Source organism: Haemorhous mexicanus, chromosome 26 (genome assembly GCF_027477595.1).
Source record: "Haemorhous mexicanus isolate bHaeMex1 chromosome 26, bHaeMex1.pri, whole genome shotgun sequence".
In the NCBI taxonomy this organism is placed as follows: Eukaryota; Metazoa; Chordata; class Aves; order Passeriformes; family Fringillidae; genus Haemorhous; species Haemorhous mexicanus.
Genome location: NC_082366.1, coordinates 5,825,543 through 5,852,369, shown reverse-complemented (window position 1 = coordinate 5,852,369; position 26,827 = coordinate 5,825,543). Strand labels below are relative to the sequence as shown.

The 26,827-nt window shown below is 47.2% G+C and overlaps 1 protein-coding gene across 2 annotated transcripts; it reads left to right on the top strand.

Annotated features, from left to right (window-relative positions):
* Positions 1–939: 939 nt before the first annotated feature.
* Positions 940–14,697, top strand: FRZB (frizzled related protein). Of its 2 annotated transcripts, XR_009489470.1 has the most exons (7): positions 940–1,429; positions 6,793–6,840; positions 8,050–8,115; positions 10,651–10,855; positions 11,051–11,114; positions 11,957–12,976; positions 13,656–14,697. XR_009489470.1 is itself a non-coding variant. In XM_059868265.1 (6 exons), the coding sequence occupies exons 1-6, from the start codon at positions 976–978 to the stop codon at positions 12,083–12,085; spliced, it is 966 nt and encodes a 321-aa protein (XP_059724248.1). In that variant the 5' UTR covers positions 940–975; the 3' UTR covers positions 12,086–14,697. The 2 variants fall into 2 exon arrangements, 1 of the variants encoding a protein (XP_059724248.1); XM_059868265.1 differs by having other exon boundaries at positions 11,957–14,697.
* The last annotated feature ends 12,130 nt before the right edge of the window (positions 14,698–26,827 follow it).

Genomic DNA, 26,827 nt, shown 5'->3' with positions numbered 1-26,827 from the left:
GAAAAACTTCAGAAAAGCCTTCTAGGCTTAGGACCCTGTGTTTGTGAGCCTGTATCTGTGCTTGCTTTCACAGCTTGTTCACATTTTTGGTCTGGTTTCTGAGCACTGGCTTGTGGTAGGTGTGTTTCTACTCACAGGTTTGATTTAGGGGCAGAAGCTGGAATAACAAATGTGTGATCGAGCAGTCACTCGTACGGTTGTACCTGAAAAGAACTTATTCAGCTAATAAATGTCAGCCTGTGTTCTCTGTGCAACCTGGTCCAGTGCAAGGTGTCCCTGTCCCTGGCAGGGGGTTGGAGCTAGACGATCTTTAAGGTCCTTTCCAACTCAAACTGTTCTGTGATTCTATGAGTATATCAAGGCACGTTTTTTTCAGATCAAGTCAGAACTCCCTTTGCTGCACCACGGTTTGCAAGGTATCTTAAAAAGTATCCGGCCTCTTACATTTATTTTTTTTAACGTTCTCTAAAGAAAGCATCCCCAGTTGCTGAGCTCAATCTCCCTCATTTTTAAGCCTCTCAACATGATTACTCTCCTCTAAAACTGCTCACCCATCGTTATGTCTAGGTGCCCCGCTTTTCGCGTGCACCTCCTGCTTAAACACTCGCACCCAGCACAGCGTGTGCAAAAAACAAACAAAAAAGGTCTTTCCTAAAAATTATGAACGTATCTCCGAGAGATTGGTGTGAAATCATGCGCAGGCTCCCAGTAAGATTTTCACTTCGGGGAGAATTCAATCTCTCGCTTGCCTTCCGCCGAAGAGCAGGCAAATTTCTCTGCGGTTCTTCCCAGCAGGCGAGCCCCCCTGCCCTGCGCAGAGCTCTCCTTTGTTCGGGGCCGGGCTGCGGGGCGGAGAGGCGGGACCCGGTGCGCGCCCGCCGGGGGCAGCGCGGCGGGGCCGGGCCGGGGCGGGCGGAGCCGCTGCCGCGCCGCTCCGCTCCGCTCGGCCCCTCGCTTACCGTCGGGCCGGGCGGCATGTGGCGGGGGCTGCCGGTGCTGGCCCTGGCCGGGCTGCTGCTGCTGGGCCGGGCGCCGCCGGGGCGGGGGGCGGCCTGCGAGCCGGTGCGCATCCCGCTGTGCAAGCCGCTGCCCTGGAACATGACCAAGATGCCGAACCACCTGCACCACAGCACGCAGGCCAACGCCGTGCTGGCCATGGAGCAGTTCGAGGGGCTGCTGGGCACCAACTGCAGCCCCGACCTCCTGTTCTTCCTCTGCGCCATGTACGCGCCCATCTGCACCATCGACTTCCAGCACGAGCCCATCAAGCCCTGCAAGTCCGTCTGCGAGCGCGCCCGCGCCGGCTGCGAGCCCGTCCTGGTCCGCTACAGCCACGCCTGGCCCGACAGCCTGGCCTGCGACGAGCTGCCCGTCTACGACCGCGGGGTCTGCATCTCCCCCGAGGCCATCGTCACCGCCGAGGGCGCGGGTGAGTGCGCGGGGACCGGCACCGGCGCGGGGACAATGGGCGGCGGGCGGGGAGGGCAGCCCGGCCGGCCCGGGAGCGCTGCCTCCCCTCCGACTGCTCTCTCGGCTTCTCTCTGCTTTGCCCTCCGCTCTTTCGCTGTCTTCTCTCTGCCTTTAGCAGCCGCGTCGCTGCTGGAAAAGTTTTGCTGTTGGGCACAGAGTGTGCGTGACAAGTGACAGCCCCGCCACCGTACGAGTGTGGGAGCTGCAGCCCTCGTTCCACATGAACGGGAAACGTTTCCATCCCGCTCTTCTCCCGGGGATCCATCGGCAGCGCTTGCTGGCAGAGAATGAAGAGCCAACGAGTGAGGGGCAGCCCCCGGCTGCCGGCTCCCCCTCTGCCCCCCGCTCCTCTCCAGCCGCTCCCTCCCAAAGCAGGTTGCTCCCTTCCCACACGAGGCCACCGCTCCACAGAATTTGGGAAAGATCAGTGCCCAGAGGAGCCCCAGGCAGGAGCTGGGGGCCGGGGGTCTCCCCAGCCACTTCTGTGCCAGTGGTGGCACATGCACGCGTGGAGGGCAGAAAACATGCTCCTCTCAGCGGCTAGCACCGAAGGTGCAGTTACGGCACAGGTTCCCCAGCAGGTCCCTGGGCTCTAGAACTATAGCCAGGTGAGGAGTGCAGCGAAGTGCAGCCTTCCCTTGTGTTTTGTTCCCAGCATCCCTGCAGGCAGCCAAACGCTGCGTCCTGCACCCGAGCCCTGATGCTGTGTGAGCTCTGTGGCCTCAGAGGTGCTGCTGGAGCTGCTCAGCTTTCTCTCTGCATCCTGTTTCACCAGCTGAGCTCACTGTGATCCCACAGGATGGCTGCTGCTGGCTGTCTGGCTGCCATCCAGCACCACTGGCCGAGGCAGGAGCATTTCTGCACAGTCAGGTGAGGGCTGCTGACTGCTCAGACCATGCTACAAGCCCGCTGTGGCTCAGGGATCCTGCTCTTGTCACAGCTGCCACAGGGCTGGAGGAGTTGGCAGGACACCCCTCCAGTGTGGTGAGCTGAGCACCACGGAGATACTGAACACAAGGAGCTATTGAACAGGAAATTAAAGCAAGCTGGTGGGTGGTTATCACGAGTGAGCTCTGACCTTTTACAAAGTGGCTGCAGTTCCTGTGTATTTTCAGGAAAGCCTTTGCTGCTGGTGGAACCACGCTACCACTTTCTTTGGTGTGAAGTTTCAGTGCTGGTGGCTCTGCCAGACCTCTCCATCAGAGGACTTGGAGAGCAGTACTGGGGTGGGAGAGCAGACCAGAGGGGTCAGAGCAGAGCAGCACCCACACACCCCAGGAGCTTGTTGTGCTGCTCCCTGTCTCCTTCAGTGCCCACAGCTGCAGTGCTGGGTTTTGGGAGCTCACTGACAGGCAGTGGATCTCACCTCTCTGTCCTCCCCCAGCAGTGGCCTGGGAATGAAAGGGGAATTTTTCATGCTGTGCTCAGCACAGTATTTTACTGTGCTTCTGTCCCACTCCTAAATGCTTTATGTATCCCACTGCCAGTAATGCCAAACGCTGTAATTCCTGTTTTCTTCTCCTAACAAAATATCACGCTTCAGTTTCCTGACCGTGCTCCCCAGCTCAGCCTTCCCAGGTAAGCTGCTCTCTCTGTCTCCATTTATTTACAGGCCAGACAAACCCTAATCCATCTCTGATTCTATTCTCTTACCCTCTGCACCTCTTGAAACCTCCATACCCTCCTATCTCCAGTCATTACTGCTATTTCTAACTTCTAGCTGCTTCCCTCTTCCCTTTTCCTGCTGTTTTCCCCAGCCCATGAACAAAGCCATCTATTTTTGCCATCAGCTGCTGCTCTCGGAGCGCTGCAGTCCTGCTGGGGTAGTTTTGGAGAGAGCTGTGGTTTTGAACACCAAGCACCTTTCTCTGCAGCATTGAGGTGCTTTCAAAACCACCTTAAAAATGGCTCCAGCATGAGCAAGTTTGGCAGGTCTGCAGCGATTTGAGAGCAATCACATTCAAATCTGGAGGGAGGAAGCTTGGCTGAAATCGCCCCCGAGTTACCTATTTCTGAGGACCTCAGCAGTACAATAACCTCTTTGAGGGATTCCAGGGCCAGATCCATGAAAACTCTCTTTCAGGGAATGAGAACCTGATGACATTCTCATTTCTGGGCTGAATATTTTGAACTGATGCATTATGCACCAGACTGAAAGAATCCTTCTTGAGGGAATAAAACTGTTCTTTTAGAAAGCAGAGGGAAGGATTCCTGCTCGAGGCAGAGGTAAGGTGAACACTTGCAAATCCAGTTCTCCAAATAAAGAATTGCAGCTCAGCAGAAGACACAAATAACCAACTGCCTGATGAGTAGTGTGCAGGATCCCTGCTCTTATTTGCTTCAATTTATCTCCTAAGCATTCTAGGCCCTTCTGCTGTCTGTAAACTGCACCTAAGAGAGTGGGCAGAAATGTAATCCATTGTTTTGTGGCTTTCTGTTGTAGAAGGGGCTTTTTTGTATTCTTCAGAAGTGAAATCTTGGTTTTGCTTTCATTCTTTTGCTACCTCTAGCAGGGTTCTACTGTTTCCTTTCCTCTTGAGGTTTCTGCTTTATTGCTGGTGAACATTAGAACATCTGTCATGTCCCCTCCATAAGGAAGCAGCCTTAAGGATGATATTTGTCCTTGTCACAGCAGGGGCTGGGTTCACAAGCCCAGTTTCCATTCCCTGCATCCCAGTAGCCTGTGACTGTTGCAGAGGATGGAGGAACTGTGGTTGGTAAAATCTGTGATAAATCAGGAGTTCACTTTGAGCTGTTGAGGCACAGTGCACCACAGACATCTCCTAGGACCTCTCTCCATTTGAGTCCAGGGGAGAGGAAGATGCAGACACCTCTGTCCCAGCACCAAGGGGCTGCCTTGTCTGGGATGGAGAAAGCTGACAACAGTGCTGTGTTTTGGGCTCAGTCAGAGGAATAGCTGTGCACACCCCTGGGCTTGTGCTGGTCTCCAAAACCTGAGTGGGAGGTCTCAAGTTCCTCAAGTTACAGAGACTGACTTAAAACATGTGGGAAGTGTATGTTTCATTCTCTTTGGGAAACACCCGGGTTCCTTTACAGCCAGAAAGCAGAGGGATGCTGCAGGCATGGTGTGGGTGTTCTGGAGGTGAGTGTGGTGCTGAATAATTTGGCTTTTTGTGGAGGATCCAACAAATCATCATCCAGGATGGAGGATGAAAGAGCATCCTGACAATGCATCCACACCCCGGGTGTCAGATTAGTGCATGCTAATGTCTGAGGTCTCCTGTAGCATTTATCCCACCTCCCTGGGCTTTCTGGAGGTGGGAGTGGTTCTGTGTGCAGACATTATAAATAAATAAACTGTGTTACATCTCTGGGAGGTGCTGTTCACTTGCTCCATACGTTTCATTCTTCATGTGCATGTGCTTGTTCTTCCTCCAGTCTATCAGATCATCTGCTTCCCTCATTCCAGGCCCTGTTAAACTTCCTTAGGTCTGTGAAGAAGCAGGAACTGCTGAGGGAGGAAATTGTCTCAAATCTAGAATTTCAGAGGCAGGACTTTGTCTTTAGTTTTGCAGGTAATAAGTGGCCAGTGCTGGCATGGGGATGCTGACTAAAAAAGCACCTTTGACATGTGGCTGCCACTGCCTAGCAGAGTGCTTTTGTCTCAAGTGAAATGTTTATTCCTGTTTTGGAGAGGGAACTAGCAGCAAACCCAGAGCTGGTGATGGCTACTGTGCCTGTTGGAAGTCAGATCTGTCAGGCAGGTTGTCTCACCTTGTCTTGCTCAGATAAGAACATAGCTTGGAGGTGTGTTGGCCTGTTAATAAGGGGTTGGAGGAAAGGGAAGCCACATCACAAGGTATCACCATGTGTAGTTAACACCCAAACTATCATAAGATGTCTAAGGAGAACTTGGACTTTTTTTTAAAAAAAACACCATCTCTTAATCATTAAAGAAAATTACAGATTATTCACATGGTGGACACCTCTTTTCTTAAATCACATGTGAACCCATGATTGCTCCATGTTGCCCAAGTGCTCCATGTCTGTCAGGATGAGTTCCTAGTAACCCAGGGTGTTAATTTGGCAGTGCAGGCTTTAAAGGCAAGTGAACAAACCATTCCTCATGCTTGTTTCTTATGTATTATTACCTTTATTTCCAAATCAGTGCTTTCCAAACTCCAGATCAAATTTATTCTGACTCTTTGCCTAGCTGTGCTTAGAGAAGCTGATGTGCATGGCAGTGCTGGGGGAGTGTTACAGACTGTGCTGAGGACCAGCAGTCATGGCCAGGTTATAAAGCTGGGACTTGTTTAGGTCTTTGCCTGAAACTTGGAAGCAGCCTCGTTTCTCAGTGAAATAACAAAATTGTTAGATGCTTCAAGCCTGAAACAGGAGAGGAGAAGTAAATAAGAGAATTTAAATCTTACTAATGAAGATCTCACCAATGGTGTTAGGTGCTCACTACAGTTCAGCTGCCTTTGTAGGCTGAGCCCCCTGGGTTTTACAGCATTTAGTTAAAACCTGGGCCATTAAATGTCATCAAAACCTGGTGGGGTTTGTTGTGAGGAATAAAATGTTATGAGGAACAGCCAAGTTGCTGGCTGCTCTGCAACTTGGAGTTTGAGTTCTTTGTATAAAATGTTAACTTGCATTTATTTTGTCCTTAGCTCATTCAAGGTTATATGCATTAACATACTTGTTTTTCATGATTAAATACATGTATAAACCCATTAAAGTGTGTGATTTAATAAATAAATAGGTTTGAAATGATGCATTTTACTAATGTGGGACACAGTCCACTTATGAATGTGGCTGAAAGCAAAGAACTTCTGGGCAGAGTGCCTTTTTAAACTTCTGTTCCTTATCTGTCCTTCAGAGTAATCAGTGTGTTTTTTAAACTGAGGGGAAGGTCTGAAACATTTATTTTGGCATTTGCTTCAACAGTGTGATTATGGTTGCTTGATTTGATTTCCTCAGTAACCAAAAAAATCCCCAGAAGGAATTTCTCCTTCATCATCTAATTAAATGCAACCACTACACGTGTTTTCTGTAGGTGATCAAAATTCATGGCATAAATGTCAACCCTTGTCTGAAACCTGCCAGTCTGTAGCAATGGCAATGAGATATTTAGTCTGCATTTACCATGACATGCTGGAATCAGGTGAAATTTGGGTAAGACATTGTGTCAGCTTTGCTGGACTGACCTCTAGAATATTGCAAACTGTTTATTAGTGAAGTCATTAAGTTTCCACGTACTAAATATTAGAGAAAGACAAAACATGGTCATGTGTGTGTAGTGAAAGAGTCCAATATTAAAAATCCTAACATTTCTTTCCATGTTTTACAAATCCATGCCAGATTTCCCTATGGATTCCAATAACGGCAACTGCAGAGGTGCTGCCATGGGTGAGTGCATTTTTGTAAAGGTGGATAATAAATAATAAACCTGAGATACTGACCTGATAATATTCAAAATAATGCTCAGTCCTGCCCTGCCATAGTGTTTTCTTTCTGTGTCTCTCTTGTGGTCTGTTTGATAAAAGGAAGTGAAGTTCCTGAAGTGCAGCACAGGAGAAGAGCAGCATTGCAAGGATGGGACTGCAGCTCCTGTGAGCTCAGGACTGAACCTTGAACTGGCTGAAAATGATGGTTTTGTCACTGCAGACTCAATGTCTCTGTGTCTTTGTTGTTCTGCTGTGGTTTGGGTTGTTTTTTTTTTTAAATTTTAGAACGTAGGTTTTTCTCCTAAAAAACATTTCAGGTCTCATGGACAGGTCCAGATCTCCCAGCAGAACAGGCCAGGAATGCCCTGTGGATTTTAGTGTTTCACTGTAAAGAGCAAGTCAGTTCAGTGAAATTTTTGTGAGGGGTTTTTGGATTTAACCCTTTTCTGAATTAGAGAGGTGTTTTAAAAACTTTTATTCCATTTTCAGTCCATGAGAAGGGTGAGACAGGACAGGTGTTACAATTCAAGCCATCACAATCAAATGACTTTTGTGTTAGTTTCTCTGACTAGTGATTAGGAATAATGCAGCATTTTGTACAGTTCTTTTAAATGTAAATTTGAAAAGCATGAGGGTGACTTGGAGGTTCTTCAATAAGGACATGGGCGTGTCAATAATTTAGAAATAGAACTAGACTAACAAAACAAATTCTAAAATTCATAAAGTAAGCCAATACTGCCTTAAAACTGAAGGAAGTGTGAGACTGTGTTCTTGTCTTGCATTTTACTCTATTTTATTTTACCTGGGACTAATCAGAAGCCAACTATTTCCTAATTACAATACACTATAAGTATTTCTTGGCTTAACAAGATGTAACAGATCAAATTAAAACAGGTGATAGATCATAGTTGGATGACTTATTTAAAAGATAAAGTTTTACACCATAGCTAAAAAACCTTTACAAAATAAATTCATATGCATCCGTTATTATATTAATAATGTTAATAACAGTACCTTGTGTATTTCACTGCACACAGCACTCAAATTTATTTATTTATTGGATTTATTTTCCATGAATCCAATTCCCACGCTGTGTGAGCTCCAGGTTTTGGGAAGATTGTCACTGAGTGCAGGTTTATTCCTTTCTAAACCAAGCTTTCTGTTCCTGCAGAGCGCTGCAAGTGCAAGCCTGTGAAAGCCACCCAGAAGACCTACCTACGAAACAACTACAACTATGGTGAGAGAGCTGCACAGCCAGCCCCAGCCCTTGCAAAGCTGCAGGAAGGGGCAACTTCTCACCAAAAAAACCTAAAAAGTTCACTGTCCTGCTGGTAACCCAGTACTGCTTGTTGCAGGGGGAAGGTGTAGCCTGAAATGTTTCCAGATCAGAAGGATGGAGGGAGTTAGCTTGATGTGTTAGTGCAAGGGTGTCTTTGTTATTTCAGTTTCTGTGCAGGCACTTGGGGTTTGTGTGCTTCTCTGGTGTGAGCAGGGAGGTGTGACAGTGCTCACAGGGGTCCCAGGATGAGGGAAGAGATGAGAGAGCTGACTCCATGTTCAGAAGGCTGATTTATTATTTTATGATAGATATTATATTAAAACTATACTAAAAGAACAGAAGAGAGGATTTCAGCAGAAGGCTGGCTAAGAATAGAAAAGGAATGAATAACAAAGGTTTGTGTCTGGACAGCTGGGCTGGGATTGGCCATGAATTAGAAACAACCAGGTGAGACCAATCCCAGCTCCACCTGCTGCATCCCACAGCAGCAGGTAAGAATTGTTTGCAGTTTGTTCCTGAGGCCTCTCAGCTCCTCAGGAGGGAAAATCCCAGGGAAAGGATTTTTCATCAAACATGTCAGTGACAGTGATGCAACAAAAATGGCACTGGGGGCTGCTGTGCCTGAGCTGCCTCTGTGGTTTCCAGTGTGCTCAGCTTCTGCAGAAGGGTGTTTGTAGCCACTTCCATGCCCACTAGCTGTCCATGAGATCTGACAGATTCTGTTCCTTCTGGGGTATGAAAGCCAGCAGTGAGCACCTTGCCAGCTGTGGTATGCTGTCAGTAACACCTGGAAAAGTGCACATGTCCTGCTCCTCAGGCATATCACAGCTCCAGGCTCATGTTTTCTTCCTACTGCTTGTTTCAAGCAAATTAAGCCAATGAAGCTGCTGAATAGATGTCACAGGGACTGAACAACTGGGCCCTTCCTCATGGCAAAACCCAGCCCTTTTTGAGCAGTTAGGCCTTTATCAGTTACACAGTTCTAAATCACAACAAACAGAATCCAGCCAACCAGCACACACCACCATGGGAGCACACCATGCTTGTATAAATTTCTTTTTCTACCCCTAATTCAGCTGGGTCACTCTCCCACAGCCCTTTTCTGCTTAGCCAAAGTAGGAGGCCTGAGCTGTGATTTTACAAGGGTAACAAGCTTTATTTTATAAAGCTTTACCAATATGCAACACTTCCTTTTTTCCCATTAATCAGGTGAAGAGCCTTAGGTTCAGCCAACTTTTGGGCTTTATTTAAATGGTAGTGATTTATAATATTTATTAGGATTGCACATTTATAAAGCCAGAGTCAGATAATCTTCTTTTAAAAATACTTTGCTGTTAAAAACTAAAAAATTACAACTGTGTTCAAACACTTTTTTGGTCAATAGTCAGTTTGATGTTTTGGTGGATTTGTTTATAAACAAATTGGAGTGACTGTTCGAGTCACTGAGCATGCTCCTGTCCATTTTCTCAGTTTTGAAATTAAATAGGTTACAAAAGGCATTTGAAATATCTCCAAACTAAAGCAATATTTTATTTTGAGATCTTAGAAGGTTTTGAGAGTCACTTGGGGTAAATTGTGCATACTAGATGCACAAGCTGGTGTTTGTTGGCAGCTGTGTTTAATGTGCCTGCAATACCTGCTGGTTAGTGGCTGTTGTGGGCAATGCATGTGAAGTGGGAGATGTGTAAATCCATGGTTTTCCTTCCTCTATTTTACCTTTTTCACACAGGAGACATTTGGAATTTGGGCTATCTCCTGTTTATAGTGTGGAAGGGGAGTCTCTGAGTGATGTGGCATTCTCTAGAGCACAGCCTCTGGGTTGGCTTTGCATTTGTCTGTGGTGTCAGTTCACTGGGCACCCCCAGAGAATGGAAAGCTTTGCCTTTGAAAGGCAGCCCTTCCTCCTGTGCAACGTGAGGCAAAAAGAAAGGCCAGGAGAGGAAACAATTAGAGAGGTCAAGATCAGGAGCATTTGAAGTTCAGGAAGAGCAGAGCAGATTAGTGCTGTGTCACTGGAGAGAGTGGAAAAGGTAAGGGCCTGTCATCCAGCAGGAGTGGTGAGAGGAGAAGTTTTCCTGCACATTCCCTTTCTGTGCAAGGTTCAGAGTGACAGAGTTTGCTCCTCTGTACTGCAGGTAGTCACAGAGGGGACAGTCACAGCTCGAGGGGGAGGAAGAGCACACAAGGAATAGATTTAATATATTTAACATGGAAAGGGTGAAGAAGAAAGGAAGGAAGGAGGTCAGAGCCCAACTGGTGCATAACTCCTGCTCCTGACCATGTCATTGAGGGACACACTGAGCCACCTGGACCTCCTTGGTGGAGGGGGAAGTAGTGAAGGGAAGAGATGGAGGCAGAGGCATTGCAGGAGTTCAGCTAAGCTCCTGATGAAGGACCATGCAAAAGTCTAATCCCAGAGGTCCCCAAGAGCAGCTTGGGAGTGACCTGCATTACCTGCTGCTTCTAACAGTGCTCCTTGTGTCTCCCTCCCAGTCATCCGGGCTAAGGTGAAGGAGGTGAAGACTAAATGCCACGATGTCACTGCAGTGGTGGAGGTGAAGGAGATCCTGAAATCTTCCCTGGTGAACATCCCAAAGGACACTGTGAACCTCCACACCAATTCTGGCTGCCTGTGCCCACCCCTCAGTGCCAATGAGGAGTACATCATCATGGGCTACGAGGATGAGGAGCGCTCCAGGTAACTCCTCCCGGGCTGTGCTCCACTGCTCCCCTGTCACAAAGCTGAAAGTCAGAGCCAAAATGAAGGAAAATTTGGTGGGAGGTTCTCCTTGGTGGTGTTCAGAGGGGGCAAGGCTCTCTGCAGGCACAGAGATGTCAGCCTTGTGTGTGCTGGGTTGTACAGCCCCTTGATGGAGTTGTCTCTGCTGTGTAGGTTACTCCTGGTGGAAGGCTCCATAGCTGAGAAGTGGAAGGAACGTCTTGGTAAAAAGATAAAGGTAAGAAAACACCTCACCAGGAGCCAAAGTTTGTGGGTGCCATAAAACATCTACCTGCCTTTGCAAAATAAGGGAAGGAAATTCGTAGGCTGCTTGCAGTTAGTGAATATCATGTGTCAAACACCAACTTGGTGTGTTATTGGTGGGTTATTTGCTTTATTGCTCAGAGCTGCATGCTGAGTAAATTAAAGGGATGCATTTTCTGGGTGAAACATGGGAACAGGTGGAGCTGTAGCCTCTCTGGTAATTCCTGTAACTCTCAGGTAATTCCTGTAACTCTCTGGTGATTCCTGTAACTCTCAGGTAATTCCTGTCAGCTCTCTGGTAATTCCTGTAACTCTCTGGTAATTCCTGTAACTCTCTGGTAATTCCTGTAACTCTCAGGTAATTCCTGTCAGCTCTCTGGTACTTTCTGTAACTTTCTGGTAATTTCTGTAATCTCTCTGTTAATTCCTACAATCTCTCTGGTAATCCCTGTGACTCTCAGGTAATTCCTGCAGACTCTCAGGTAATTTTTGCAATCTGTCTGGTAATTCCTGTAACTTCTCTAGTAATTGCTGTAACTTCTCTAGTAATTCCTGTAACTCTCTGGTATTCCTAAAACCTCTCTGATAATTTCTGCAGTCTCTCAGGTAATCCCTGTGACTCTCAGGTAATTTCTGCAGTCTCTCTGGTAATTCCTGTAGCCTTTCTGGTAATTCCTGTAGCCTTTCTGGTAATTCCTGTAACTTCTCTGGTAATTCCTGTAACTCTCTGGTGATTCCTGCAGTCTCTCAGGTAACCCCTGTGACTCTCAGGTAACTCCTGTGGCTCTGTGCTGACAGCTGTGCCTTTCCCCACAGCGCTGGGACCAGAAGCTGCGGCAGGCAGGGCAGGGGCAGGGGCAGGGGCAGGGTCGGGCTGAGCCCGGCCCCAGCGCGGTGCCCCGGCCCCGGCCCGGCCCGGCCAGGCAGGCCCGGAGCCGGCTGTGACACCGAGGGCCCCAGAGCCGGCTGTGACACCAAGGGCCCCAGAGCTGCTGTGACACCGAGGCCCCAGAGCTGGCTGTGACACCGAGGGCCCAGAGCCGGCTGTGACACCGAGGGCCCAGAGCCGGCTGTGACACCGAGGGCCCCGAGCCGGCTGTGACACTGAGGGCCCAGAGCCGGCTGTGACACCGAGGGCCCAGAGCTGCTGTGACACCGAGGGCCCCAGAGCTGCTGTGACACCGAGGGCCCCGAGCCGGCTGTGACACCGAGGGCCCAGAGCCGGCTGTGACACCGAGGGCCCAGAGCCGGCTGTGACACCGAGGGCCCAGAGCCGGCTGTGACACCGAGGGCCCAGAGCCGGCTGTGACACCGAGGGCCCAGAGCCGGCTGTGACACCGAGGGCCCAGAGCCGGCTGTGACACCGAGGGCCCAGAGCCGGCTGTGACACCGAGGGGCCAGAGCTGCTGTGACACCGAGGGCCCAGAGCCGGCTGTGACACCGAGGGCCCAGAGCCGGCTGTGACACCGAGGGCCCAGAGCCGGCTGTGACACCGAGGGCCCGGAGCCGGCTGTGACACCGAGGGCCCGGAGCCGGCTGTGACACCGAGGGCCCGGAGCCGGCTGTGACACCGAGGGCCCAGAGCCGGCTGTGACACCGAGGGCCCGGAGCCGGCTGTGACACCGAGGGCCCGGAGCCGGCTGTGACACCGAGGGCCCAGAGCCGGCTGTGACACCGAGGTCCCCAGAGCCGGCTGTGACACCGAGGGCCCCAGAGCTGCTGTGACACCGAGGGCCCCAGAGCTGCTGTGACACCGAGGGCCCCGAGCCGGCTGTGACACCGAGGGCCCAGAGCCGGCTGTGACACCGAGGGCCCAGAGCCGGCTGTGACACCGAGGTCCCCAGTGCTGCTGTGACACCGAGGGCCCCAGAGCTGCTGTGACACCGAGGGCCCCGAGCCGGCTGTGACACCGAGGGCCCCAGAGCTGCTGTGACACCGAGGGCCCCAGAGCCGGCTGTGACACCGAGGGCCCAGAGGCGGCTGTGACACCGAGGGCCCAGAGGCGGCTGTGACACCGAGGGCCCCAGAGCCGGCTGTGACACCGAGGGCCCAGAGCCGGCTGTGACACCGAGGGCCCAGAGGCGGCTGTGACACCGAGGGCCCCAGAGCTGCTGTGACACCGAGGGCCCAGAGCCGGCTGTGACACCGAGGGCCCAGAGCCGGCTGTGACACCGAGGGCCCAGAGCTGGCTGTGACACCGAGGGCCCAGAGCCGGCTGTGACACCGAGGGCCCCAGAGCTGCTGTGACACCGAGGGCCCAGAGCCGGCTGTGACACCGAGGGCCCAGAGCTGCTGTGACACCGAGGGCCCAGAGGCGGCTGTGACACCGAGGGCCCCAGAGCTGGCTGTGACACCGAGGGCCCAGAGCCGGCTGTGACACCGAGGGCCCCAGAGCCGGCTGTGACACCGAGGGCCCCATAGCTGCTGTGACACCAAGGGCCCAGAGCCGGCTGTGACACCGAGGGCCCCAGAGCTGGCTGTGACACCGAGGGCCCAGAGCTGCTGTGACACCGAGGTCCCCAGTGCTGCTGTGACACCGAGGGCCCCAGAGCTGCTGTGACACCCAGGGATGCTGCCCTGCCCGGGACTGGCTGCCGAGGTTTCCTTCTTGGAGCAGCAAAGGAGAAATTGCACTATTGCACGTTATATTCTATTGTTTACTATGAAGTTGTGTTTTAGCTTTTGGTAGGTTTTATTCTCCCTCTTTGTTCTCCACCTTTTTCTTTTTGGATATGTGCAAGGTCTGGAAATGTATATTTTTTGGTTTTTTTCTGTTGTTAAGAAATGTAGAAAACTGCCCTTATGAGATGAAGAAAGACAAGGATGTGTTCAATTTACCTTTTTATCTCCTGAATCTTCTTTGGGAGAGAATTCTGATGCAAGCAGGAATGAGATCTGGCAAAGATTATTGCTTAAAGTCGTGCCTCACAGTTGCTCTCCCTGTTCACTCTTTCTTGGTCACTGTTTGCTGAAACTTGCTCTCTTTTGGGTAGGTTGTTACCTGAAGTGTATAATTTTTTACTCTGAAATATAATTCTGAAATACATTTTTTTTTTTTTTGCTAAGAGAACTGTTTGAATCAGCACAGCTCTGTTAAGTTTTCTTACAGATAAACCGCTTGCACAAGGCAGAGTCTAACTTTAAATATTTCCTGCAACAAACACGATGTGCATGTACCCAGGGAACCTGGGTTTTCCAGTGCTTTGGGCCTTGAAGGAAATATTTAGTTCTGTAACAATAATTTGTAACTAAATTTACGCTTCTTCTCTTATAATGGCAGTTTTTTTCCCTTTTCTCAGCTGAGTTATAGGAGTAGACAGACCAGGCCTGCTCCTCAGTACAGGTCTGCAGTTTAGCCTTTTGATTTTGTGGTGTTACTCTTAAATCCATGCCTACATAAACAAGTGTTCAATGCTCAGTAACATATGTCCAATAAAAGAATTGTAGTTGCCATCCACAGACCTTACCTGACTTCTGAACCAACATCATATTGCTAATACTACCTTTGAAAATATAAAACAAAATAAAAAACACTTAATTTTTGTGCTTTAATAGAATTCTTTGCAGATAGTGCCAACATATTGGAAACTATCTTTGCTTTTCTACTCTCCCATGCTTAAAAGAAATTAAAATGGGGTACAGCAAAGGACAATCTTCTTTGGCATGGTCTGCAGAGGGGAACCAGCTCTGCTTAAAAGAGGAAATGACTGTTGTGTTCTGGCTGTCAGCACTGCCTTTAGTACACTGGGGCTGAGCTGGTCCAGGCTCTCCTCTTTGCTAATTCCCAGCTTCTCCTGCAATTGCTTCAGGGCCCTGGCTGCACTGAGGCTTCTCTTGTGGGCTCCTGTCCCAAACTGGGTCCTGGTTTGCTTTGTGCCCTGCAGCTCTCCCTCTCTGCTGCCTGGTGGCTTTCTGCTCCTCTGCACCCTGTGTGTTTCCTGGCTGCTTATCTCCTCTTCTTCCTCTCATTGTTCCCCATTCCTGCAGCTAGAGCCAAGCCTCCTGCCCCTGCCTGGTGACCACCAGGGACATTTGCTTCCTCCCATTGCCTCACATCCCCTTCCAAGGGCTTCTGTCAAGATCAGTGACAGGGAAATTTAGCCTATCTGTTGGAGAACTTAAACTGAAATGCCCAAGAGTTCTTGGTGTGTTGATTTAATGTAAAATTTCTCACAGCATCCCAGAGTGCCAAAGAATTAAAGTGCTGGAGCTGCTGAGACAAAGGTCTGGCTTTTCCTTGCCTGTGTGGGTGGATGAAATGTTCCTCCCTAGCTTTGCCCCTGGAATTGACTGGGTCTGAAATCAGAGCTGAACAAAACAACTCAAGAGCTGATATTTAACACTTCAGGCTGTGAAACTGGGCATTTCCTAAATGTCTTGGTGAGGAATCACAGATTGGAAATGGAAAGCTGAGTCTTGTTACAAGGATGGGGCAGCCTTAAATCCCTTGGTTGGAGGAACCCTTTGTCTGACTCCTAAATGCTCAATCCCATTGTGGGCAGTTTCTTCTGCACCACAAAACACAGAACAGGGTGTTCTTAAAACACAACCTGAGGAAAATCAGGGGGAAAAAAAAGTTAGTGTTTTCCAGCTGCATTTCAGTCCATGATTTTAGCACATTTTTTTCCTGTGAGAGGCTGAAAAAGCAGCAGGAGCCTGGAGGGGGAGAAGAGGCCTGAAGAGAATGCAGGCTGAACAGGGAAGGGAGGCCAGAAAAGTGTGCAAGAGTGGAGGGCAAAAAGTGGAGGCTGAAACTTGGGGAGAGGCTCAAGTGCTGTGGGACACCAAAGAAATCCCTTTGTGGAATGGAGCCTGAGAGTTTATTGATAAGGAGAAAGCATGAAATAGGGTAGAGGCTTAATTTAAAGCCCTAAAGGAATAGAGGGACAAAAAAGAGTGGGAGACTGAAAAAGAACAGATAGGAGGTAGAAGGGGAAGAAGTGTGGAAATAGAGTGAACAAGGAAGGCTTGGAAAAAAAGTGGAGGCTAAAAATGAGAAAGAGGCCAGAAAGGAAGTGAGGTAACAAAGAAAACTGGAGGAAAAAAAAGTAGAGGCTGCAAAAGAGTGAAACACACCAAAAAATAAGGTCAGTGAGAAGAAAAAATGAGTCAAGAATAAACAGAGGCTGGAAAAGGGTAAAGGGCCAAGAAAGGGTGGAAGAGAGGAAGAACTGCAGAAGCTGAGAGGACAGGAGGGCACAATTATGTGGGGAGCAAAAAAACCCCCAAAGTATTGACCAAAAATGTGGAAGGTGAAAAGGCAAAGGAGAGTGTGGGGAGAGGGAGGAAGAGAGGGGCAAAAAGAGGTGGGAGGCCAAGAAAGAGGGAAGGAGAGATGGAGGCCAGAAAAAGGTAAAGGCTGGAGTGGGGAGGAAGGCTGAATAAAAGGTAGAGGCCACAAAAAAATGGAGTCTGTGAAGTTTGCCTGTCCATAATTATTAAAAAACAATTTCAACTTCTGGCTGTAATTGCCTCCAAGGTTTCATGGCTAATTAAAGGTGCCCAAAGTGAAGGCAGGACTGCAGCTGCTGGGAGCAGTGAGACATCAAGTGCCACCAGCTGTGGCCCATTTCTGGCCCTCCTAGAAAAGGAGCAATGAGAGGGGTTTGGTAAAATGAAATGATATGGCATAACTGGGCTTGGCATGCTGCAGTAACACAAAAATGGACTGCACTGGTTTAGTTTCTGTTTGTTTGCCTTTTTGTGGTGTGTTTGGGCCAGGTGTTTGAAGCAGGAGTAAAGGTCTGCAGGAATGACAGAGAAATGACATTTTATCAGCCTTGCAAATGGAATTCTTGAGAGTTACCCAGAAATAAGTGCCAGCTCTGGTCTCATAAAAAAGCAGCAGGTTTGGCTAGCAGCTGTGTGATGCCTTGATTTTTTTTTTTCTTTTAAAAAATTATTCAATTCTGTGATTCTCACTCCTGGTGGGAGCTGTACTCAGTGCCAAAGAATCTGTGTGTGAGCACCAGAGCTGGGCCACCTTAACAGGGTCAGCTGAAGGTTTTGCTCTCAATTCATGCTGCTGCTCACTTTTGTGACTGGATTACTGGATATGCTGAATTTGCATTTGAAAAAAATTAGTTCTTGTACCTTTTCCAGGCCAAATCTGTGCTGAGGACAGGTGTCTTCAGGTCAGTAATGCAAGCAGATACCCTGCATGGAGCAGGAGGTGTTCCCTGGGGATTACAGAGCTCCCAGGTTCCCCTCAGCACTGAAGGGCAACTTTCTTCTGGCTCTGTCAAAGAAGGTTCTCTATGTGCTCTTCTCTGAGTGCAAACACTGTTTTTTCAGCAAATGCCACGTGAAATTGTAAAGTGTACCCTTAGGAACTTTCAAACCCAGCTCTGCATTAACACATACCAACAAAAATCACTGGTTTTAACTCTGCAGGGATCTCTGGGGAGTTTGAGCTGTTCTTGCCACAGTGGATCTTTGTTTCCAGATGTTTTTTTGGGTGGGAATCTTAGGAACAGTATAAAATCCTTACAGGAATGTGTGGATGGTGGAGAGCTGTGCTGGAGGTTTTCATGTAGGAGTTTGCTTTTAGTGGATTGCTGGTTGTATGAGTCTTATTGCAAGAGGAATAACGAGTTTTAAGCTGCAGGATGCAAAAAAGGGATGTTAATTTAGCATGAATTGATGAAAACTGATGCTTTGTAAGGTGCAGAATGAGGGACAAAGTTGAGGTTGTCTGTGCAGTGAAACTGGTTTGTCATGGGGGAAAAAAAGGCTGAAAAAGGGATTTGTCCCAACACTGAAAAGGGGAATTTTTGTAGTCTTGAAGAAATTTATTGGCTAGCAGAAGTGTTTCCTACCAAGCTCTAGAACTGCTGATATATTATTGATGGGGACAGAGCAAACCACAAAATATTCTTTCTGAAAGGAATGATGAGCTCAGTAGAGTCGATCAGTGTTTCAGAGCAAAAGTTCTTTTTAACTTGAAGTTAATTTTTAATTTATTGTTGTTGTTGTTGTCATCAAGTTTGTATAAGAACTAGATTAACTTTTACAATTTCACTTTCTTGGGTCTGATCCCAAGAGCAGGAGTTGACTGGAGGCCAAGGACTTTTAAACAGTTCCATGAATTGGGAAATTCCAAACCCCAAAAGCTTCTCCTTCTTCATTCCTTTCATTCTTTCAAAAACAATGCAGAAATGTCCCCAGAAAAGCAGCTTGTAAAGAATGCAAACCCTCCCTCCTGAGTACCAAAACAGGGTGACTCCAGAAATTTGCAAACACCTTGCCATGCAAAGCACCTTGGTTTTTTTCCAACCTGCTCTGCTAGGTTGGCTCAGGAATGTGTCCAAAATGAGAGTTCTGACCTCTTTCATGCTGGATTATCCTGTTACCTGATGGTTTCCAGACAGAAATGCAGGAACTCTCCATCCATGGGCATGAGGAGACCTAGGGTAATCATGGCAAGTGAAACTGAAAGAAATAACTTCTTCCAGGCTGAGAGTCACATAGAAAAAAGTTTTTCTTGAGTTTCTGACATTTCATGCAAGCCTTGAAGCTTCCATCTCCCCCCCAGAATATAGCAAACACAAAAGTGGATTGGTCTGGAGCAGTGCTGGGGTTCTTTATCCTGCTTTATCCCAAAATACAACCTTGGGATGGCCCAAGGGCAGCAGCATTAGTGGAGCTTGGCTGGAGTTTCCCCCCAGTGCTGAGGAATGACATGTGGCAGGGAGGATTTGACACTGAGCAGTTGCTGAAGATCTACTGCTGTCCTCATTTATCCAGGGAAGGAAGGAGAAATTTTTTAAAAATATGACTCTTGCTTGGAATTTCAGCTATTTAAATGGAGACAGAAGATATAATGGGCACATTAATACTTTTAAGATAACTGAAGATGAAATTATGCAGACAAATGACAGGAGCTAAGGAGGGTGAGGAAAACCAGTGCTTCCAGTATTTTCAGCATTTTCCAGATTAATTCTGCTTTGAGCTGCTGCAATAGCTTCACCCTCAAAGCATGATACAAATACACAAAAAAACCCCAAAAAACCCCACCAAAACAAACAAAACAACAACAAAAACTGAGCAGAGGCTATTTAGAATTTTGCTTGAAATATTTACTTCTAAAAATCTGATGTTACTGTTTGAAATTTCCTTCACCTGCTTGCCTGCAGCTACAATTTAAAGTGATGGATCTAAATGAAGAGACTTAGGTGTGAATATGTTCCAACATGCAATTAACAGCTTTGTAGCAGCTTTCAGTGGGAATATTTCCTGAACCTCCACCACCCTGATTCTCTCTCGAGTGCTCTGTTTTCACTGCTGTGCTGGTGCTCCAAATGCCCTTGTTTGTGGATCTCCTAAATGTGGCCAAACAGGCTCCTGCCTGCTATGAAGGTGGGAGAAGTGGATTTTTACAGCTGTTTTGTCCTCTTCTGATGCCTTCTCTGTCTTTGTAGTGTGCTGTGGATCCTTTCCCAAAACAAAACAAAACAAAAAAAAAAACCCAACAAAAAATAGAAAGAAAAAAAAGAAAGTGAGCTTTGGAAAGTGTTCTTTTCCTCCCCAGTACAGTTAGCATTTTAACCCACTTTAATCCTCCCAACAGTTTACTGAGTTTATGAAATACCAAACTCCTTTTAGAAGACAGAACAACAGATTTTGTTTGACCTGAATAAGGAAAAGCAGAACAGCTCAGGAAGCTTCCCTGGGTACTTATTAAATTTTCTAATTGCTGTTTAGCCCATAGAAACCTCACAGCTAGAGTTTCAATATTTTGAGAGCTGAGCTGATAGTGGGAGATTAACTGGAACAAATGTGTTATTAAATGTGGTTTAGACCCTGCATATTTAATAATGCAATTAATGCCACAGAAATCATCCCCAATTCAGCTCCACAGGAAAAGCTCTCTAGGAGCTCTCTCACTCCACTGTTGAAGAGGTGGGGATGGAGTGCAGAGAGGAGGAAGAGGAGGAGTGTCCAGCTGGCAGGTGGGGCTGGAGCAGCTCTCCCTGCACGATGCTGATCCTGAGGAAGAGCTCAGAGGGAAGCTCTTGGCACTGACCAGAAGGAAATGTGCATGAATGCAGTGAGAAGAAGGCCAGGGAGGCCCTGACAGGTTCTTTGGCCAGAGCATGGCCCTGACCTTCCAAGGGTTGCTCTGTGAGCACCTGGCCCTGCTGCTCTGGCTCCTCTGGGGCTTTTTTAGCCTCATGGCCTGAGCTTCCCACTCTTCAGGCTGTCTCTGTGTTTCTCTAAACAACCAGTGGAGAGAAGAAGTTTGTATTTGTTTAATCCACACCTGTGGAGAAGGAAGAGAATCTCTCCTGGTCACAGCTTACATCTTACAAAAATCTCGTGGCGTTTATTAAATCTACATTTTAATGTTCTTCTCTTGTTGTGCCTTGTTCTCCCTTTCTCCTGAGCAGGCATTCTCAGCAGGCACTGTCTGAGGGTTATAGAGGGGTCCCAAATGTGAAGCATTATCTGACATAGAGGGGTCCCAAATGTGAAGCATTGTCTGACATAGAGGGGTCCCAAATGTGAAGAATTATCTGACATAGAGGGGTCCCAAATGTGAAGCATTATCTGACATTATAGAATCCCAAATGTGAAGCATTATCTGACATTATAGAATCCCAAATGTGAAGCATTATCTGACATTATAGAATCCCAAATGTGAAGCTACTCCAGCAGGTCAGAGGCTGCTTTCAGGCAAGCACTGATGTTACCAGCCCTAACAGGAAAAAATCAAGGTGAACTGGTGTGATCACATTTGCTCTTTAAGGATCTGGTGTGTGAGTAGGTGTGAGGGGTGCAGAGAACCTTACAATGAGTCAGAAGGAACTTTTTTCTTGGCACAGGTTAGGCATGGAATCACAGAAGGTTTTGGGGTGGGAGGGACCTTAAATATCATCTCATTCCACAGCCCCTGCCATGGGCAGGGATAATTTCCATCAGACCAGGTTGTCCAAAGCCCCATCCAGGCTGGCTTTGAGCACTTCCAATTAGGAGTGAAGAAGACAAAGACACAAAAAGACACAGAAAACACTGAACGTTTTTTTACTGTCACTACCAATTTCACATCACTGTGGGTCTCTGCAAACTCCACATCAGTGCACTGCTCACTGATATGCTTTGAAGGCCTTTTCCCCTCTATGCTCTTCATTCTATTTCTGTGGTTCTCCCCCTTGCACCTATTCTTTGAGGATGTCATCCAGCCTTGCCAGCTGACCATCCCCAGGACCAGAGCAGTGCTTGGGTCAAGTGGAAATTTACCACGGCTGTTTTACACTTGCCAGTGCTGTGTAAATATTTACTGTATTTACTAAAGCTGCTTTACCATCAGAAAAAATCCTCTGCAGGTGGTGTTGTGGAAATGAACTGAGCAGGGTGTTTCCTGCAGCCACCTCCTCCTGCTTCCACCCTTCAGCTGTTGGCTAAAGGTGGGAGCAGCTTGCAGCTCGAAGGGGAGCTTGCCCAGACAGCTGTATGTGTTTACATCCCTTTTCTGTCTTGTGACATCTCAAGAAATTGTCTTCCCGAGCTTTGTTTATATTATTTATGATGTGTAAGAAGGGATTCCAATGCTGACGCTGCTCAGGTGCACTTGGTGTGTAAGGAAATTTAATTTCAAATACTTAATGCAGCTGTTTAAAAACCAAATTCACATTCCTGTAGCGCCATCTGTCACCAAGTCTCTGCAGCTGCACAAAGGCATTTTTTCTTTTTAATTGAACTAACAACTCTTGGCAGCACTTAAAAATAACTTCTTTAGGGGGAAAGGAAAAGAAAAGAAAAAGGTTTCTTAGCCCTTATTTTACAGAGTGTTTTGGAATACTGCACGCAGCTGTGTGAGCAGGGAGTTTGGTGAAGCTCATGGAACCCAGCCTCAAACTGGGCTCAGCAAAGAAATCTGAGACTTCTTCTGGCTTGCTCAGGATGTGGGAACTCTTCACTTGGTCTTAGAGATGGATGGAGATGGGCAACACGTACCAAGCAGTCTTCATGACTTCAGCCCAGGGCCAGAATATTGTCAGTACAAATTCAGGATCCACAGAATCCCAGAACAAAAACCCCTTTGGCATGAGTGCAGGTCCAAATATTATATCCCCTGATTCTACAGATGAAATGCTTTCATCAAAGCCACTGCAGCACAAAAATTTAGTTGTGCTTTTTTTTTTCATGTAATTTTGCCTGTGCAATCATTATCTACCAGAACTCATGGCTTGAACTCAAAATTGGAGCACAATTGGCAATTTTAATCTTTTCATCCATTGGTGCTGCTGGTGGGCTGGAACAGCTTCTCCAGTTGCTCCTCTTGTAAACTGAGGCAAGAAAAGGCCAAGAGGCAAAGGCTAGAGAGTGACTCTGCCTGAGGGCCTTGACTTCTGAAGAGCCCAGGGCACCCCAGCCCAAAAAAAAGTGGGATCAGGGATAGGGAAGAGCTCCCACTCTTTTTACTCCTAGATTTTGGGGTCTCTGGGATGAGGGATTCAATCCCTGGATTATGGGGTCCCTCATTCCTGAATTTTTGGGATAAAATCCCTGGATTTTGGGTTCCCCATCCCTGAATTTTGGGGATCTCATCCTTGATATTTGGGATAAAATCCCTGGACTTTGAGGTTCCCCATCCCTGGATTTTGGGAATCTCATCCTTGATATTTGGGATAAAATCTCTGGATTTTGGGGTTCCCATCCCTGAATTTTTGGAATTCAATCCCTGGATTTTGGGGATCCCATCCCTGGATTTTTGGGATTCAATCCCTGGATTTTGGGGATCCCATCCCTGGATTTTTGGGATTCAATCCCTGGATTTTGGGGATCCCATCCCTGGATTTTGGGGATCCCATCCCTGAATTTTTGGGATCCCATCCCTGAATTTTTGGAATTCAATCCCTGGATTTTGGGGTTCCCCATCCCTGGATTTTGGGGATCCCATCCCTGAATTTTTGGGATTCAATCCCTGGATTTTGGGGATCCCATCCCTGAATTTTTGGGATTCAATCCCTGGATTTTGGGGATCCCATCCCTGGATTTTGGGGATGCCCCAATGCTGTTTTCTGGCCTCAGGGTCTTGAGTAGCCCGTGATAAGTTTGGGCACAGACAGAGAGGGAATACAATGAACTTTGGGTTCCCCAGGACAATGCACCATCAAATCCAGTGAGGAATTTCTCAGCTTTGTTGCTGAGGGATTGTCCTGAGGGGTGGCTGGTGGCTCTTGCAGGGGTTTGGGCACCCTGGCTTTGGTCCTGTCCTTGAAGTCCTGTCCTTCAGCAGAAACTTGCAGTATCTTCTCCCACAGCCTCACAACAGGCTGTGATTTTTCTTTTCCCTCTGGAAAAAGGGCTTCTGAACATGTGTGCAGAGATTTATTATGCAGACATCCACAGAATAAGAATAAAGTAAATTCCCACATCAGCAAACAATGTTCTGTTTGGGGTTTAATGAAGATTTTCCCCCCACCACACACCAAATGGATGCTGTATAATTTAAATTATGTATAGGTCCATTACAGAATAATCAGTGCTAAATACATATGCAGACAGAGCACAATAAATTATGTATCTTGCCTTAATATTTCATGAAGAAGAGCCATGGCATGTATTGATTTCATTTAGACCTGAGTTCAAGAGAGCATTTAAACATTCCTATTTTTAAATCCATGAATCATCACAGCAGGGCTGTCCAGGTGCTTTCAGTTAGATGTGTGCTTAACAGCCATGCTGAATTTGAGCCACAATGAGAATCAGATTAATATTTTGAACCAGTGCCCAAAGAAGCCAATGGAAGCAATTTAATTAATTTTACTAGGCTCTTGCAGTGAGATTCATTTTTTAATATATTTGTATGCAAATATATATATATATAAAATGAAAGGAATGGAAGGCAGACCTTTACTGAGAAACTGGAGCCTGTCTGAGCCTGGAGTCACATTACATAGTCATGAATTTCTGCAGCAATCTGGGAAATCAAGGCAAGCTCTCTCAAAATGCCACTGGCAGCCACTCACTCGTTCCTGCAATGCCCAGGACATGCCACACTGTCTCACCTGAAAATGGCAGAAAGCTGAAATGAATTATTTTTCATTTACCTGGAAGGGTTTAAACTTGGTGGAGTTCACAGAGTAGCAAACATTTAGTAGGTTCCCATGTCAAGACACAACTTTCTTCAGTTTGCTTCTGTAGATTACAAGATTTTGGGTTAGATTTTAAGGATTTATTTCATATGTCAGTATCTGTTAAATATCCTGAAGAAGAAAATCTGAGAAGACACCCATTTGTAGAGACAGTCTTTTTTATCTGTGGCAAAATACAAAGAGCTGCAAGCAAGCCAATATTTAATTGCATTATCTAATGGCATCACAATTTACTTATGGCTCTCTTTAATAAAATAAATTTGTAGTCTTAGATGATAATTCTAAAATTAGATCACGTCACACCTTCTGGCTGTCAGCTCACTTGGTGAGGTGAGCCAAGTCTTCCACACTCACTGCAAAAATGCCCTTTTGTTTCTGCTCAGAGGCTCTGAGCTGAAAAGACTTGTTGAGCAATGGCTAAACTTGATGCATTGTTTAAATTACAATATTTTTACAGCATTACAATATTTTAAATCATTCCTTTGAGGGTTTTAGACCAGCAGATGGATAAGGCAAAGTACTGAATGCTTTGGGAAAGAGTGTGAGGACAGAGAGAGCTTTAGGGGTCCTGCTCATGGCTCTCCAGGCTCAGAGATGCCAGGGAGTGATGATCTGACCTGTGCCTCCAGAGGGCCAGTGCCCATCATTTGGCTCTGCCTTCTTTTAGTCCATGGAAGTTTTTTAACCTTCCCAGAGTCCTCTGCTAGTGAGTTCTGTGTCCTATAAAGGATAGGAAAGTGAGTGCCTCCAGCAGGGCATAACATAGCCTGAGGCTGGCAGAGCCTGTGTAAATCCTGCTGAAAGCAGGGAGAGCTGTTCCCTCCTTGATGGCAACAGCAGCTCCTAAATGTGGGCTTAAAACTCAAGCTTTAGCTTCTCTCCTATGATGGGAAGATGCTGTGATTTCCACAGCAAGAATTAATGATGAAATTAATGCTGAGAGGTGAAAGGAACACAAGGAAATTCTAGAAAGTGGTGAGATATGGTGTCAGATCAGAATGCTCCCTGTTTCTGCCACCAAGTTTCTGATGTGCCCACCTGAAAAGGAGACAGAAATGTTATTATTGACCAAGTATGAGTCTTTGGCCTCACAGCAGCTTTGGAGGAGAAGGTGGTGGCTCAGTGCCCCCTGCTTCCAGCCTGGCATCTCAGTGCTGCTCCTGCCTCTCCAGCCAGCCCTTTCCTAGGGCACTGGTGTGGCATTGATCCAGAAGTGTCTGCAAGTGCTGTTGAAGAGCAGAGTGAAGATGCTTTAGGAGAGAGGCACTCTTGCCTGTTGGGCAGCAGCAGCAGCAGCTCCAATGCCTCAGTGCTGCAGTTATTTTTGATGGTGCATGTACTTTGCTTCAGGAAAGCTGCCAAATGGCATTTTATTCCTACCTCAGAGCTCTATGCAATAAAAAAAAAAAAAAAAAAAAAAAAAAAAAGTGCATTTCCATGCTTTTTTTTTTGGCCAACAAAGTGCCTGCAGCTCTTTACACAGCTTTACCAGGCTGGGATCAAAGGCTGGCTCAGATCAAAAAGCACCACTGGGACTGATGATGTTTGTGCTTAGAGTCAGGGCTTTATCAAGTGGCTCAGACTAGGGTGAAGGCAGTCACCATCCAGGCAACTTCCCCAGAACCAAGGGACAGAATTACAGTCTGATCCTCAGCCCAGGACCCCTGGAAGGGGCAGCTTTCTCCTAAACATTCATGTTGATAGAGGGGCTTTATTAATTCTTTGTCATGATTCCTCTATAGCCTCCAAACCAGGTGTGGCAGTCCTAGGACCAGCTGTGTTAGCTGTGTTTGAGTTTTAAAAAAACTCACCCAGATATATTTCTTTAATCTTGCTGATGCTCCTCCACTTTTCTTTCTGCAGCAAATGGAAAGAAATGAATTTCCTGCCACTGAGATCATTTTTCTAGGTTTGTTTCTCAGTCACAATGAGTGCAGACCTGCAGCCCTAATCTCACTGGCAGATTTTGAGCTCTTTTGGCATTGATCTGAAGCACACTGAGGGCCCTAGAGGTCCTCCCAAGCTTCAAAGTATTACTTTCCTTCTGAATTGCCACATTTCTGCAAGATACTCTGCCCTTGCCACATCATTTGGTCTGCCCATCTGTTGCTTAGCTACAAGACTAATAATCAGAGCCCAGATGATAGCAGGGTGGGCACTGGAGCATTTCAAACATGACAAGACCCAAAGGATGCTCATCAGTGTATGTGCAGGAAGATGACACGTCCTGAATTCTGAGGTTTTAGTGACCATGACTGCTTTAACTCCCCTAGTTCTGGCTGCTCACAGCTTGGCTTTTGCTGGAGCTGGCTTGTTTGCAAGCTGTGGAGTTCTGGTTCATCTCTGGTGACACGGTGCTACTGGGAAAACATTCACCAAGGGTGATTTCACATTGCTATTGTTTCTTGTTAAGCATATATGTAAGTGATGAGGAACAAACCCCTCCTGTGGAAGTGTTGGTGCTTTTTGACCCCTAAACTCAAAAGCAAGGAAAGCTCTTGGTGAAAGACATGGTGATGTGATCCCTTTAGAACAGCAGGGCAAAGCCCCAAAACCTGGAATCAAGTGGGACAATGTTGTTGCCTGA

Coding starts and splice junctions, on each gene's coding strand:
- FRZB (XM_059868265.1), top strand. CDS start 976: ATGTGGCGGGGGCTGCCGGTGCTGGCCCTGGCCGGGCTGCTGCTGCTG. Junction 6,841..8,049: donor CTGCAGAGGTGCTGCCATGG/GTGAGTGCATTT, acceptor CTGTTCCTGCAG/AGCGCTGCAAGTGCAAGCCT. Junction 10,856..11,050: donor GAGGATGAGGAGCGCTCCAG/GTAACTCCTCCC, acceptor TCTGCTGTGTAG/GTTACTCCTGGTGGAAGGCT.